The sequence below is a fragment of the Nannospalax galili genome, unplaced genomic scaffold, assembly GCF_000622305.1.
Source record: "Nannospalax galili isolate Female #2095 unplaced genomic scaffold, S.galili_v1.0 scaffold561, whole genome shotgun sequence".
Taxonomy (NCBI): domain Eukaryota; kingdom Metazoa; phylum Chordata; class Mammalia; order Rodentia; family Spalacidae; genus Nannospalax; species Nannospalax galili.
Genome location: NW_008344825.1, coordinates 821159 through 835556, shown reverse-complemented (window position 1 = coordinate 835556; position 14398 = coordinate 821159). Strand labels below are relative to the sequence as shown.

The 14398-nt window shown below is 37.6% G+C and overlaps 1 protein-coding gene across 13 annotated transcripts in view; it reads left to right on the top strand.

Moving 5' to 3' along the window:
- CUNH3orf67 (chromosome unknown C3orf67 homolog) overlaps nt 1-14398 on the top strand; it is a 273967-nt gene that overhangs the window by 5327 nt on the left and 254242 nt on the right. For 11 of the 13 annotated variants that reach the window (XM_029567378.1, XM_029567377.1, XM_029567376.1 and 8 more), the window contains exons 3-4: nt 459-552; nt 7691-7763. In XM_029567378.1, the coding sequence (XP_029423238.1) occupies nt 459-552; nt 7691-7763 (167 nt within the window). The remainder of the gene's footprint in view (nt 1-458; nt 553-7690; nt 7764-14398) is intronic. The other 2 variants (XM_029567375.1, XM_029567379.1) reach the window with 1 other exon arrangement.

The following is a 14398-nucleotide window of genomic DNA, read 5'->3' as shown; positions in this document are numbered from 1 at the left end:
TATATATATATATATATAATTTCAAAGTCACACCATATATAAAATAATGCAGTGATTAATTCTATTTGAGCCTTGGCCTGAAAGCGAAGGATTTCTAGTCTGAATACAGCATTGAATAGGTAATTCCTTCGACCTGGGCAGGAAATGATGCTCAGCTGTGCACTGTTAGAACTGCATCAAGGCAATAAGGAGCAATGAACTCTGCACTAAGTTATAGAACTTTTCATTTGCAGGAGAGATGTTGTCAGAGATGTTTCTCTAATAGGAAATTAGCCAGGTGGTTAGCGTGGCTTTTGTATTCTAGTTCCCAGCAAGTCTCAGGATAAAGTATCAGCAAGGTTTAAGTCTACTTTCAAGTCTTTTGAAGAGACTTTTTCTCCCTGTGAATTTGCACAATTTTATAGAAGAAACCAAATAAAATAGGCCTCCATTACTACTGTTTTCATTTTGTCCCATAGGAGTTTGATAAAGAAGTTAAAAGTTTTGTGTTTGTCCTGGAAGGCAGCAGCCAAACCAACAGGATTCAATTACCAAAGGAGAATAAGCAAATCCGTGAGTAAGACTTTTAATCCTGGAGCTTAATGTTCCTTAATGGAGGAAGTTATGCTTTGTGTCGAGTAAGCAGGTGTACTAGTAGGACTTCATGGCATCACTGATGTGAAATAGTGTGATTTTTTGTTTGTTTGTTTTGATCTTGACTTTGTTTAGTTTGTTTTTTGAGATAGAGTCTCACTATGTAGCCCTGGCTAGTCAGGAACTCGCCATATAGATCAGGCTGGCCTTGAACTCAGATCTGCCTGCCTCTGCTTCCCAAGTGCTGGGATTAAAGGCATATATTCTCTGTTACTACTAGTCATCTAGAAAATACTTTTAAGACTTAGAAGATTATTTTAGCAGCCACTTGTAATAATAATTACAGTATTTGGAGCTAGAGAGATGGCTCAGCAGTTAAGAGCACTGGCTGTTCTTACAGAAGACCCAGGTTCTAATCCTAGCATCCACTTGGCTGCTAACAGCCATCTGTAACTCCAGTTCCAGTGCATCCAACTCCCTCTTCTGTCTTCCATGGGCACTGCATAGCACAGGTACATTTACATACATGCAGGCATAACACTCATACATATAAAAAATAAATGAATTTTTTTAAATTAAAAAATAATTACAGTATTTTTGAGTGCTAATTCTGTATCAGGGATTTTTATAATATTCTTTTATAGATGGGCAATCAGACATTGGTTTCTTATTAGAAAATCAGGTAGTTAAGGCAAAATTTTGATCAAACTCAAGAGTTCATAAATTACAAGAAATTAAGTTCTTAAGAAAAAAATTATCAAAAATATTACACCGGTCTTTATTCATAATAATTGATATACCTTTAGGAATATTAATGCCTAATAAGTATAGCTGTGAATATGTGATTTAATAAATAGCCCCAAGAATTGGTTCCGAGTCTTTAACAGACAGCAGCAACATTTTAAAGCAGAAGGAGCCCTGTTAGGTGACATACGGGAATGATCAGAAGTGCAGTTATTGGCAGAAGTGAGATTCAAATTCCAGGTTCTCTCTACCAGATTAAGCTCTCATGAAACTGATACACTTTAGATAATATAATTTATGAAAATGATTAATCAGATTTTCCATGAACTACATCCTGCTGGTTAAATATAGATTTCTATATTTTACAAAAAATGAACAATTCTCTTTTGCATCCATCATCTACTTGGTTCCCTAGGAACATTGACCTAGGGGCTGCAGACACAGCTAAGTGATAGCATAGTACTTACCTAGCATGTTCATGGGCCGGATGCAATCCTCAGCATTGCAAAAGAAAAAAATAATTAAGGGGTCTATCAAACCCCTTCTGTGTACCAGGCACTGTGGAAAGGCTTGTGGTTGGTACTTGATTTCTAATTTTAATCTGATTTCTGAACTGTTGTGACTCTAGACTTTATGTACCCTTTCAAACACTATGTGCACAGTTTAGATGTCTGAGATGTAAAGCAAGCCATGTAAGTTATAGATGGGAGGCAATTTGTTTTAAAGTGTCTTGCCAGTGTTTCTTTATAAACCAACAAGAAATAGAAAGTGAACAGATAACTATTTAAAGGAAAAGTTTTTAAAATTAATTTGCTATCATCAGTAAACCATGGCTCTCTCACAATTCCTACTTGGGTATGTGTTGTGTTTAATAGAGGTGTTTATTTCTTGTTTTTGTTTCTTTTTTTCATTTCCAAATAACTTTGTATTTGTAAGTGAGGTGAAGATAAATAAGCCAGTGAATCACATCTGAAATTGTAGATTTTTTTTCTTACAAGAGGCACAGTTCCTCTGTTTCAGGGTATTAGCTTTGTGAGATCAACACATTTGATTTGCAGGGACGTGACTCTGTTCTAAGCCAGCTAGTTCGTTTTCCTCCCCTTATTGTTGGACTTACCAAGCCAACCTGGACTTCCCTTGAATGCCCTGGTCGTTCGTGACATCAGTCACTTCTAGCAGCCTCCTCGTTTGCTCTGAGAAAGAGTCATTTCTACTTAAGGCTAAGTGACTAAACCACAAACTCCCTCCTCCCTTTCCCTGCTCTCATCCAGGTTTTTTTTTTTTTTTTTAATTTCCCCAGAAATCGGGTTTAATGTATTATAATTACCTCCTTAAATGTAACGATGATGACTTTTAATGGAAGGAACAGAATCTTTTAATGTATTTCTTGCACAATGCCCTGCAATTAAAAATTAATCTGGCTTTTCTGTAGCATGTGTTTCGCTGTAACAAATGAAACAGTTTACACGGTCTTCCCTTGTGCTGACGTCTTGAAGACAAGCGCTTGGGAACTTTTGATAACAGAAGTTTCTAGTTATTTTTACTGTTATAAAATGACCTGTGTGAGGTTGGTGTGATTAAATTAAAATTAAATAGCAAGCCTTGAATAGAGAAGTGACTTTCAATTAGCATCTAAATTAAGTTCAATTAGCATTATGCATTCCTGTTTTAAGAGTAAACATATACTTGATGCAAACTTGACATTCCATACTTCATTTGTTTCTCAGTGTATTAGACACTAGAAAGTTTAATAATGAAATTATGTACATTTAACTGGTCCTAAATAGTAATCTTTCTGAATTAACTTATATTTGAGAATTTCTAAATAAATCAGCTATAATTTTAAAAATTTATTACATTTATTTATTATTTATGTGAATATATACATGCATCATAGCATGCATGAGGAGGTCAGAGGACAACTTGGAGTCCTTTCTCTCCTTCCATCATGTGGTTTGGGGGGATTAAACTTAGGTCATCATTACTGGCAGCAAGTGCCTATACCCGCCAAACCATCTTGCTGGCCCAGTTTTTTGTTTTTGTTTTTTTTTTTAAATTGAGCATTCATCAAATAAAGGAACATGATTTTGATTATCAGATTATATATTTCTCACAAGTATGAGGACCTTGAATCATCTTCTTTGTACCCCTAACTCAGTGACGACACATACTTTGTTATATTTGCTGCATTGAGAAACTGACAATTCTAATTGTAACCATATGTTCTTGGTAGGACACTTGAGTCCATCACTCACCAGTTGGGTAAATCTCTGCCACCCTTCAGCATGAACCATGCTATATAGAGTTATCAGTGTGAGAAGCATCTTTGTTATACATAAATATCCATTAGTGATTTTTTTATTTAAGGTTTGTGTTCAAAGCCTTTAGTTTCCCTACTGAAGCACTGAATCAGATAGTGTTATGTCAGGCCATCTCCACACTGAAGCCAAAGTTCAGCTGTTCTAGGGGCAAGGATGGCTTCCTGAGGCTCCACCAGGTCTCCTCACACCCCTACTTTTCTATTCTTTTTAAATTATATCTTCCTCTGTTTAAAGCCCTTCAGTGTCTCTGATCCCATTCTACAGACATGCTCTGATCAGACTCATAGTGACTTCCATATCTCTGAGCTAATAGCTGAGTTCTCAGATCTCATCTTCACCTCTGGTAGCATTTGCAAGAGCTGGTACCTCCTTGATACAGTTCCTCCATTTACCTCCCAGGACACCTCCAACCCCCAGTTTTCTTTCTGATGTACTGGCTTATTCTTGTTTCTCTTGTTTTACCTCTTCTCCCCAAACCACTTTACTGCTGCGTTGCCCCTGGGCTCTAGGTTTGACCCCTCTAATTGAATGTTCTCCCTGGTTACCAGTGTCAGGATCGTGGATTTAAATACCACCTGTCTCACTCCAGCTTACATTTCTAGCTCAGATTTCTAAACTCCACACGTGTATTTCAGTTGTTCACTTGACATTTTTCCTTGGGCAGCTTAAATGTAGTGTATCCAAAGCCCAGTTCCTGGTCTTCACTTCTAGGAATTCCTCCCTTTGTCTTAGACTGCCTCATTTAAGTTGCTAGCAAACAACATTGTCTTTTCAATTGACCAGACCAAACATCTTAACTAAATCAGCTTCTATTTTTCTTTATTCTCTCATTGAATCCATTAAGAAGATCTTGGGGGACTAGAAAGATGGCTCAGAGGTAAGCACACTTACTGCTCCTCCAGAGGACCTGGATTTGGTTTCCAGCTCCCACATGGCAGCTGACAGCTTTCTGTAACTCCAGTTTCAGGAGATCTGAATCTGATGTCTTCCTCTAGCCTCTATGAACACTGTATACATGTGGTACACTTAACATGCACTGTTCATCTTTTTTCCCCAGACACTTATGGATATATACTTTCATAGGACTTTGGTGTTCTCTTTCGGGAAACTAGATTATAAAATCCAAGAGAGCAGAGATAATGCTAGTCTTATTTAACTGCAAAAATTTCAACAAGTTGTGTGCACAGTATGGTGATCAATAATATGTGCTGAATGATAGGGCTAATTTAATCAATACAAATGATCCTGTGAAGTTCCAAGTCAAAATTGTTAGCCCAGCTTAGGGATGAAAAAGAGCTAAGGCAGTTGCTGAAGAGATGTGGAATAGTACCTCACGAAGGCAGTGATTCTTGTTTTGTGTTGAGATGGGAGAGGTGCCTTCAGTGTGATCTTTGTGCTAAGGCTGTGATGGAAACCATGGAATAACTTCAATCATGAGAGTTTAGGGCACCAGGAAAGGATGAGTGACTGTTCTATGGCCTCATCCCACTTCTTTGGATAATGTAATCCTTGTAAACTTGTATATGTGAGGTGTGCAATCTGTCATTTGCTCTGATGAAAAAACTGTGAAATCACTGTTTAAAACTTGAATGTTATTTTGCTAGTAGAGTGTTTTAAAGTATTCAAAAGACAAAAAAGAGCTTGACCCCTTTAAAAGTAGGAAATTTATTTCAGGCACCCAACAGATTATAAAACTGTGGAGACCTGCATATTTCAGGAAGAAGACTGAATTTCTGCGTATTTTATGTGCTTGATGGAATTTTTTAAACGTAGTTCTATATTCAGCATTGCTGAGTGATATTAAATATAATACAGATGTGAAGAGTCAGTTGAAATTTACTAGGCCATTCAAACAATATACACTGGAGTTTACTTACCATTACCGACAGAATCAGCCTGTCAAATGTTATTAAAGTACTTTTATCTTTGTCAGATCACCATACAGTATCACCACACTTCTTTTAATCTTAGAAGTAAAAGCCTTTAGAAACTAGGGCTTCTGTGTACGAGAAAGTGGAATGACAGAGCTTTTTTTGAGGAAAGGGATCTTTCATTTCTAAAAATGCCCTTTTACATGCACCTCTGTGTGTTTGAAGGGGACAATACTGCCTCAGTAAGATCTGTGGCATAGATTAGCGACCTTTTTAAAGGATGGGTTTCATTTGTCCTGGTCTCAGTTCTATTTACAGACAAGGCCATTGTGAAGTGACAGGAAACCATAGGTTCTATCGGTGCAAGAGTCCAGAGAGCTTGATTTATGATGACTTATTTAAGGTGGCCTCATTTTGATACTCACTTTGCCTTTGTAGATTAGAACGCTAGTTGCCTCACTGGCTCTCTCTATAAATATGGTAGAACAGATTCCTAGAGAATTTTCTAGGCTGGAACCTTTTATCTCCCATTTTTGTAACATTGCTTAATCTAGAATTGCTCTTTATATCAATTTATAAGCTTAATAATGTTAAATGCTATATTTGATTAAAACATTAGTAACCATATTTGGCCAATTGTGTTTATTGTTTAGAAAAAGTTGGGGTATAAACATAGGAATAGTTTAAGTTGCTCAGGAATGTTATTACCATAGGAATCATAAACAAGTGTATTGTTAGATTTCTTTTTTTGAGACAGGGTCTCCCTGTAGCCCCAGCTGGCCTGGAACTCACTTTTGTAGACCAGGGTGGCCTTGAACTCAGAGATCCGCCTGCTCTGCCTCCCCGAGTGCTGGGATCACAGGCATGTGCCACCACGCCCGGCTTAGATGAAATATTTAAATGTATTAAATTTACTGTTAGAATAAATAGCATATAACATCACTTTATACTAATTGCTTTTCTTGAAGTCTTTTATTTTTGGTGGTAATGGGGATTGAGCCTAGCCTTGTACATGCTAAGCAAGCACTCCAGCCATAGCTCAGATCGTCTGTGAGCTTGCTATATAGCTGAGGACGACCTTGATCTTCCTGACTCTACAGTGACCCACCCCTCCAAGTGCTGGATAATAGGGGAACACATCACACCATCACACTGGGCTCTTCCTTGAAGTCTTTCATCTACCTATTGGAGGTGTACTGTTGGATTTATAGAAGCGGTTCACAGACAAAGTCGTGAAATCTCTATGTCCTACACTACATGGAAAAAAAGTTCCTAAATTGCATATTTTAGAAGATGTGATATTGTGGGGGTTTGGTGGTGGTGGTGGGTTTTTCTCTAGCATTGAGAACTGAACCCAGTGTCTTGTAAGCCAGGCAAGTCCTCTACCACTGAACTATATTAATACTTTAGGAGGTGTGATACTAACACATCTGTTAAAAGTATCACAAGTTGAGGGATCAATCAAAAGTTCACACCCTGAGGAGCTGTAGACTTCAGCTCTCAAAAGCATCATGTGGGTTGGTTTTTCTACAGATACTGTTGTTAATTCATATGAAATGAGTGATGGGGATAAGCACCATCAGTTCTTATTTAGTGAGCAATAAATTAATTAAAAGGATAACAAGGTATTAAGAAAGAAAATGTACTTCTTCATCCAGCTCGGTGTGGCTGCCTTTAAGACCATGTGATCCAGATGTGGCTCTTGGAGGCTTGGGTTGCAGTTGTCATAATTAGAACTTTTTCTTGAGCTGTTTTTCTTTATTAAGTTGTTTAGTAAAACAGTAAAAACTGTCAATGAGTGAAAATAATTGCCACGTTTTTATGGCCACCTTGATGGGAGTCTGTAGTTCAATTTTATATGTCTGTGTGGAGTGCAGTTCAATGTTCACATTCTTTTGCAGCCTAACAAAAATAGTAAATAAAAATTATTTTTTGGATTTTCATAAAAATTTCACCAAGGTCACAGATAGGACTTTAAAGTACAGATTGGTTGTTAGGGTTTGATTTGGTCAGTTTTTCATTTTTATAATGAGGTGCTAACTCATGGATGCTGCCAGCTCCAGGTCTGTAGATTCCTGAGGTGCTGAAACCTTCGGCTTGCTGATAGCACGCGATTGTGTTTGTTTATTTGCACATAAAGTGGCCTGAACGTTTGATGATATTTTCTCCCTCTTGTTCTAGTTGGACTGATCCAGAGGTTTCTTGTACTTCAGATTTACATACCCCTGGGACAGGACTTCTCCACTGAATTGCTGTAAGTTATATAGGACTTCTTTGAATGTTTTATGTGTATTAGACATTTGATCAATTGAAGCAATACTAGCAGTCATTAATTGTAAGTGACAGGTTTTTTTTTTGCATTAAGCAGTAGTGACTTATCAAGTGGATACAAAGTAATTAAAATAATTTAATGGCATTTCTTATATATTGTACTCTTCATTTCTCTAGAGAAAGAAAGCAAATTGCACCTGTTTAAGGAGATGCCAAATGATTATGATTTTGCAGTTGTCCTTTGTTGTGTAGAAGTATGTATGGTTGGCTTAAAAGTGATTGAAATACCTCCTCTTAACAATATTTATTGTATTTTAGATCTATTGGCTTCTCTTGTGTATGTATAGACATCTTGTAGTCTGTTTTCAGTGGCCTTGAAAGATTGAACAAAAGTGGAAAATAACTTAGTTGAGCTGCTGTGTGCGATGATAATAGTGATGTGTATAACATTTGATTTGTAGATTCGTATATGAACAACTGAATCGAATACCATCTAAGATTTCATTACTACATTTGTATACTTTAAACCATTACATATTCTTTGTTTTTAATTAAAGGCTATAGAAGGTTCAGCCTTGGGCCTTTGTCTTCGAGGCTGGAAAGAAAAGGTAGTTTTGTCCTGGTTCTGTGGGTACAAGTGAAGGGGGAGAAGGAGCTTTCTTTTTTTTTGGTCTTTTTGAGACAGGGTCTCCCTGTAGCCCCAGCTGTCCTGGAACTCACTATGTAGACCAGGCTGGCCTTGAACTCACAGAGATCCGCCTGCCTCTGCCTCCCGAGTGCTGAGATTAAAGGTGTGCGCCACCACGCCCAGCAGGAGCTTTCTTAATAAAATGAGAGTCTCATAAAGTTGAGGTTATCAGTTTCTCTTTATAAAGCTAAATATTAATGGTTTTTAGGTTGTTAAAGTATGAATTTTAGCTCTAAGATGTAATCTTGCTTTCTTAGATGACACAAAGATAGAACAAGTCACACTTCTGTTTTATTCAGCCCTAAGAGCTGTGACTTTCTAAGGTCTTCCTTTGTCATCTTCCATAGTCACCACCATTCCTTAGAACAGCTCTTAGAGAAGGGAGACCAAAGCCTCACTTGATGCTCTTCTGTGCCACTTTCTGGTTTCTGCAGAAAAAGCGTTTTCAAGACTCCAAAGACATTCTAAAGGTATAGAAAGTTCCACTGAAAGCTGTATTTTCGGTGCAGAGGAAAATGATTTCTGAACTGAAAGAAGGAAAATGATATTTTAAACTTGTAAAGCTCCTTCTGTAGAAATCCAGTGTAGCTTCTTTTATCACCTCACTCTCACCACCACCCCCACATCAAGCTTCTTCAAAGCCGTGATAAAGGTGCTGCTCACTGGCCTTTCCATCAGAGCATGTGGTACACTTGGCAGAATTAGAACAGATTCCTTTGCCAGTGAGACTTCTTTTCCTATGTAAAATTGAACTTTATTAGTGCCCCAAATGCTTGAGGTCTTCACTCTAGGCTAGGTAGTATACTAGTCTTAATTAATTTAATGATAATTAAAGCTTTAAATATTGAGAAGTAGCAAGTACCTTTGTTTAACTTAGTCCTAGCAGGAGAGCAGCTGTTCTGTAAGTAACCCTAACTACCTCTTTGCTACCACATTGCCAGTGCTGGTGGTCTGGTGAGCATAGAGAAACAATTTGAGAGATGTTGGGATTAAAGGTGATTTTGAATGCAGTTCACTATAATCACTGATTCCCATGATCTCATATCCACATAGAAAACATTTTGATTTTTAAAACAATCTTAGTTTTATAATTTTAGAAAAATAAATGTCCTTTGGACAAAAAGTTAAAATGATTAAATGACATGGGTAAGTCATTCTCCATCCTGACTGTGTCAGTTTATCAGAAGAAAATACATGAAGCTCTGTTTTGATTTGTTACTGATAATCAAAATATTTCACCATTCCATGAAGTAATGCCACAGACCCAGACCATCAAAAGGAAGGGAGAATGATGGGTAGAGATTTCATTTCTAACCACAGCTCTTTTTTTCTCCCTTAAATGAAAGGCTTTCTTCCAACATCCTTAGTGTTTTACTGTGTTTCTAGCAGCATTGCTTGAGGCTATTTTTAAAAATGCATTTCTCTAACAAGCCTGGAAGGCCACCTAGCAGAAAGGTACCTGGCTTCTAAATTTTTCCACTGTCAGAGTGAGAGAGGCATTTTGTTTCACAAAGGTTCGTGTTGCACATCAAGAGGTTTTTGTAAGTGGAGTTTTGCCAGCTCATCTAGGAATTAGCAGTCATTTCTTCAGCTTTTTCCCTGTGTCTCTGCCGCCCACTGGATGATCCTTCTGCTCAGGAGGCCTTAGAACCAGCCACAGCTCAGCTTGAGCACTCCTTCACCCAGTGTGCAAAGGACTACAGACCCCGTTGTCAAGCAGCGTTCTGTACACTGGGCGTTAGAAATACCTTGACTCTGCAATTGTCTCCTCACTTTTGCTGCTATTTTTCCTGCTTCCAAGACATCATCACTGTCACCCTGATTGTTCCAGCTTTCCAATGGACATCCCAGCTGCCTCTGTTAACTTTTTCCTAGTCTAAGGTCCACACTGTAGTCAAAGTGAACTTAAAAAAAAAAAAAGACCCAACTTGAGCTTCCACAGGTGAACTGAGGTTAGCTTCTAAGTCGTTCATACTCTGAAGCTCTCTGGAGTTTGTCTGTTCTCACCTCATCCACTCCACTCTGAGCGCACTGTTTGTCAGCCACACAAGGCTCTTATCCCTCTTGGCCCAGGTACGAGTCCTACTTAGGTTCCTGTGCAGCTTCTGTCCCTAGCTCTTTCCTTGCTAACCCCTATTCTGAGGTGTTCATTCTTCCAAAAGGCTCTTTTTGATCCTCCTCTCCAACCAAACTATGAGATTCATCTCTTACACCCTCTTCTAGCACCTGCTCCCTTCCTTCATTGCAACTCTTAAAGTTGTATTTGTCTTACAGGTAGACTGAATTTCATGAGCACAAAGATCCTGTTTGTTAGACTCAGACTGCCATCTGGCACTCACTACAGTGCCTGGCACATGATAGGGTCTGAAATGTGGGTGACTAGACAGAACTGTGAGTGGCTACTGAATGGCAGGGCCCAATCTCTGTCCTCATAAAATGTGTTCTGAAGGTGGAAGATCGAGTTACATTTTAATAAATGCTATGGTGACACAAGAGTAAGGTCAGTGGGAACATGAAGCATATAGTAGAAGAAAGAACATGGACAGATCTGCACTGAAACTCTGCTTTCCTGCCTAGAGACTTTGGGTAGATTATATAATTTGCTTCACCTATGAGACAAGAGTAATGGTTTCTTGCAGGTGCATCATAGACACTAAATGAAAAAATTAACATAAAATAGCAATAATAATTTCTACTTCTTAAACATGATTGTATATAGGAATTTGATTCTTCTAAACACTTTATTTTAGCTTAATTAATACTCAGAATAAGCTTCCTCATAGTCATAACACTGATCAGTGATTAAGCTGAAGTCTAGGTTAAAGAACTGGCCAAAGCTTACAGCCCTATTTTGAGTGCCAGGATTCAAATCTGTACTTTAAACTGACGGCCTCTGCTCCGCACCACCACACCATGTAAGCTTACTTGGGATTCTGGTAGAATACACACAGTGGACTGCAGATAAAGAGAAAGTACTTCATTTGAATCTTAGTATAAGACAAAAGTGCAACACCTTCTACAGCTTTAGAGTTTCTCTTAATAGTACCATGAGAGTCCAGGGAGGAAAGGCTGTTCAGGCTGGACTTTGTTTTAACCTTTTTTAAAATGATCCTTTACTTTGGTTCCTGCGTAGGCCTCTTTTTTTTTTTTTTTAAATATGTAAGAATTATAACTATTTCTTAACTTGTTAAGATGGCTGCTGAACATCATGAGCTGACCAGTAATTATCTAAATTACATTTTGCATCTGGGGCAAGGAGAGTTTTCATTGTAGCGACACATATTTAGCAGTGAAGTATAGAATCCTTTTTCATTTTTCTTTCATCATTGGTGTCAACCCCACAAGACTCCTCTATTTTTAACAAGTCATTTTGATTTGCATATTTTATAGTATTAGCACAGTTTTCTAAAGTATTTTAGTGTAAACATGCTTGTTTGCCTGGAATAAACAACAGGTTTTTAAAAATTCTTTAGTTTTTTAATACTCCTTTTTTGACAAAAATTATATTCATTTTACCAGATATTGTCGAGCTACATTAGTTCCTTTTCTCTCCTGATTCTGCCATTATCTAGATGAATTCTGAGAGGATTTTGGACAGTTACACCTCTAGTGAATTGACATCACTTCTCCCGTTTTCACTCAGCTCAGCCAGTGCTTTTCCAATGTGTCATCTTCTAAACTGCATTCTGCAGGCCCTGGGAGGCCAGCGGGTCCCCTGTGCAGGTTTGGTAAGTGTTTGAAAGCCTGAGGGCAGGCATCTACTGCACAGGAGGGGCATCCTGACCCTGTGCTCTTGAAGAAGAGCCAAATACATCTTGAAATAGATGCATTTTTGCTATATTTGATGCTGCCAATCACACTAAATGATTTAGGATTATTACTTTTTTGACAAAAATTACATTCATTTTACCAGATATTGTCGAGCTACATTAGTTCCTTCCTCTATCCTGATTCTGCCATTATCTCGATGAATTCTGAGAGACATTTTGGACAGTTACACCTCTAGTGAATTGACATCACTTCTCCCGTTTTCACTCAGCTCAGCCAGTGCTTTTCCAATGTGAGTTGGAAAGCCGTGCGGTAGACATGATGTACTGTTTGCAGAGGTTAGAACTCTTAACACACGGGTCTTAGAGAATATTGTTCCTATAGGGCTTCATCTGTTGAGTCTCTCGCTTGTGTTTGGAATCTGATAAAAGTAGGAAGCAAACACTAAATTCTTTTAAAAGAGAGAGGTCCCTAAAAGTGTTTAGTTACAGTTTCAGGATCCTTGGTGTTATGCATTGTGGTAGTATGAAATTAAACTTATATCTGAATGGATTTTAATCATATTGGCCTGGAATTCAGTCCAGGAATTATGACCCAAATTACTTGCCTATGGGCATGACACCTTAATTCTGTCTCCGTTCTTCATCAGTAACTGGTAATATGAACTCTTATTGATTGTCAGAGTTAATTGAAGACAGCATTGTTTTTCTAAGAAATTTTAGAACCATGTACACCTCAAAGCTTCCTTTTCCAGCTCTGTATTGCAGATAATTGGAACATCCTACCAAACAAAGCTTTACCCTCAGGCTAACTGAATGACAGTCACTCTGGTATCACCTGTTAGATTCTGTATTAGTGAGCAGACTAGGAAGTCAGAAAAGAAATATAATAAAAATTTGGGGTCCTTCTACATGGCTGACTTTGCTCCTACCTTTGCCTCTTCACTGGTGCCAGAGACAGCAGATTCTTTGAACCCTTAAATTACAAGACTTGACTCCCAAATGCAAGCCTATTCCTCTCATATAATCCCACCCATCTTCTTCGGCCTCTTGAAAGCCACCAGAGTTGAGAGAACACCTAAATTTGGTATCTTTAGGTCAGAATGACATTGGCGAGAGCTGTTGAGATTGTTTCCATTTAACCTAGCACATGTCTTTGTGTGGGAAATTTGCTTTCTTATCTCTTTGGCCTTCTTTTGAAGAATATGATGGTCGCTGTCTCCCTCTTATTTTTAAAAGAGATGTTATCCAAGCTCAGTGTTCTGTTAGTCATTGAAATCCTTTTCTTTTTGGCCAGTGAAATCTTTTATTAGTTACCAAGTGAATCCATTTGTAAACTACCTGTTAAAACCAGGAGAAAATGACCAGGAGTAGTCTCTTTATACTAGTGTTATGTACTAAATCAATTACATTGTAAGTTTCATTATCATTTTGAATGCATCTCATGTCTAAATCCACCTTCTATTTTTTTTTAAATCATCAGTATTTGGATCTAATTATTTTAATTATATCCAATTAAATGTACTTGCATAATCAGTATACTTTGTTACATGCATTAGTAAAGAGAGCACTTTAAGATGCTTTGCATATTGACTTTCTCAATGTATTAAATTTGCATGTCTTAAAATAGGTTTCATGGAGAAGTTTTAGATAGTAAATGTGACAGGTATATAAATCAGATGCTATATGCTTTACTTGCTAAATATGTGTTTGTAAAAGGTCTTTCTCCCCTATATCTTAGTTTGGTTTATTTTACTTCTCTAAATTATTCTTACAGTACCCTTTAAACAACCTGGATATTTGTTCAAAGCTGTAATAAAATGCCAGCAAGAGAGAAATTACACATATCCAAATATTTGGAAGTATTCTCTTTCTGTAAAATCATAATAAAAAGCCAAACATGTTTAAGTGTGTACGGTTAATAATTGCATTGTATCAGCTCTCAGGACACAAGTCAGGGTCCTTCAGTGGGGCATGCTGTAAGCTTTGAGAGTCACTGACTCTGCCACTTACTAACATGTTGACTCTAGGCAAGTTGCTGAAGCCTCTGGATGTCACAGCTTTATCTACACAAGATGTTACTATTAGTATCTATTTATTGGGTAGTTAATTATGCAGTAAATATTGATTTATAACTTTTACATCTCCATTAAATATTTAAAG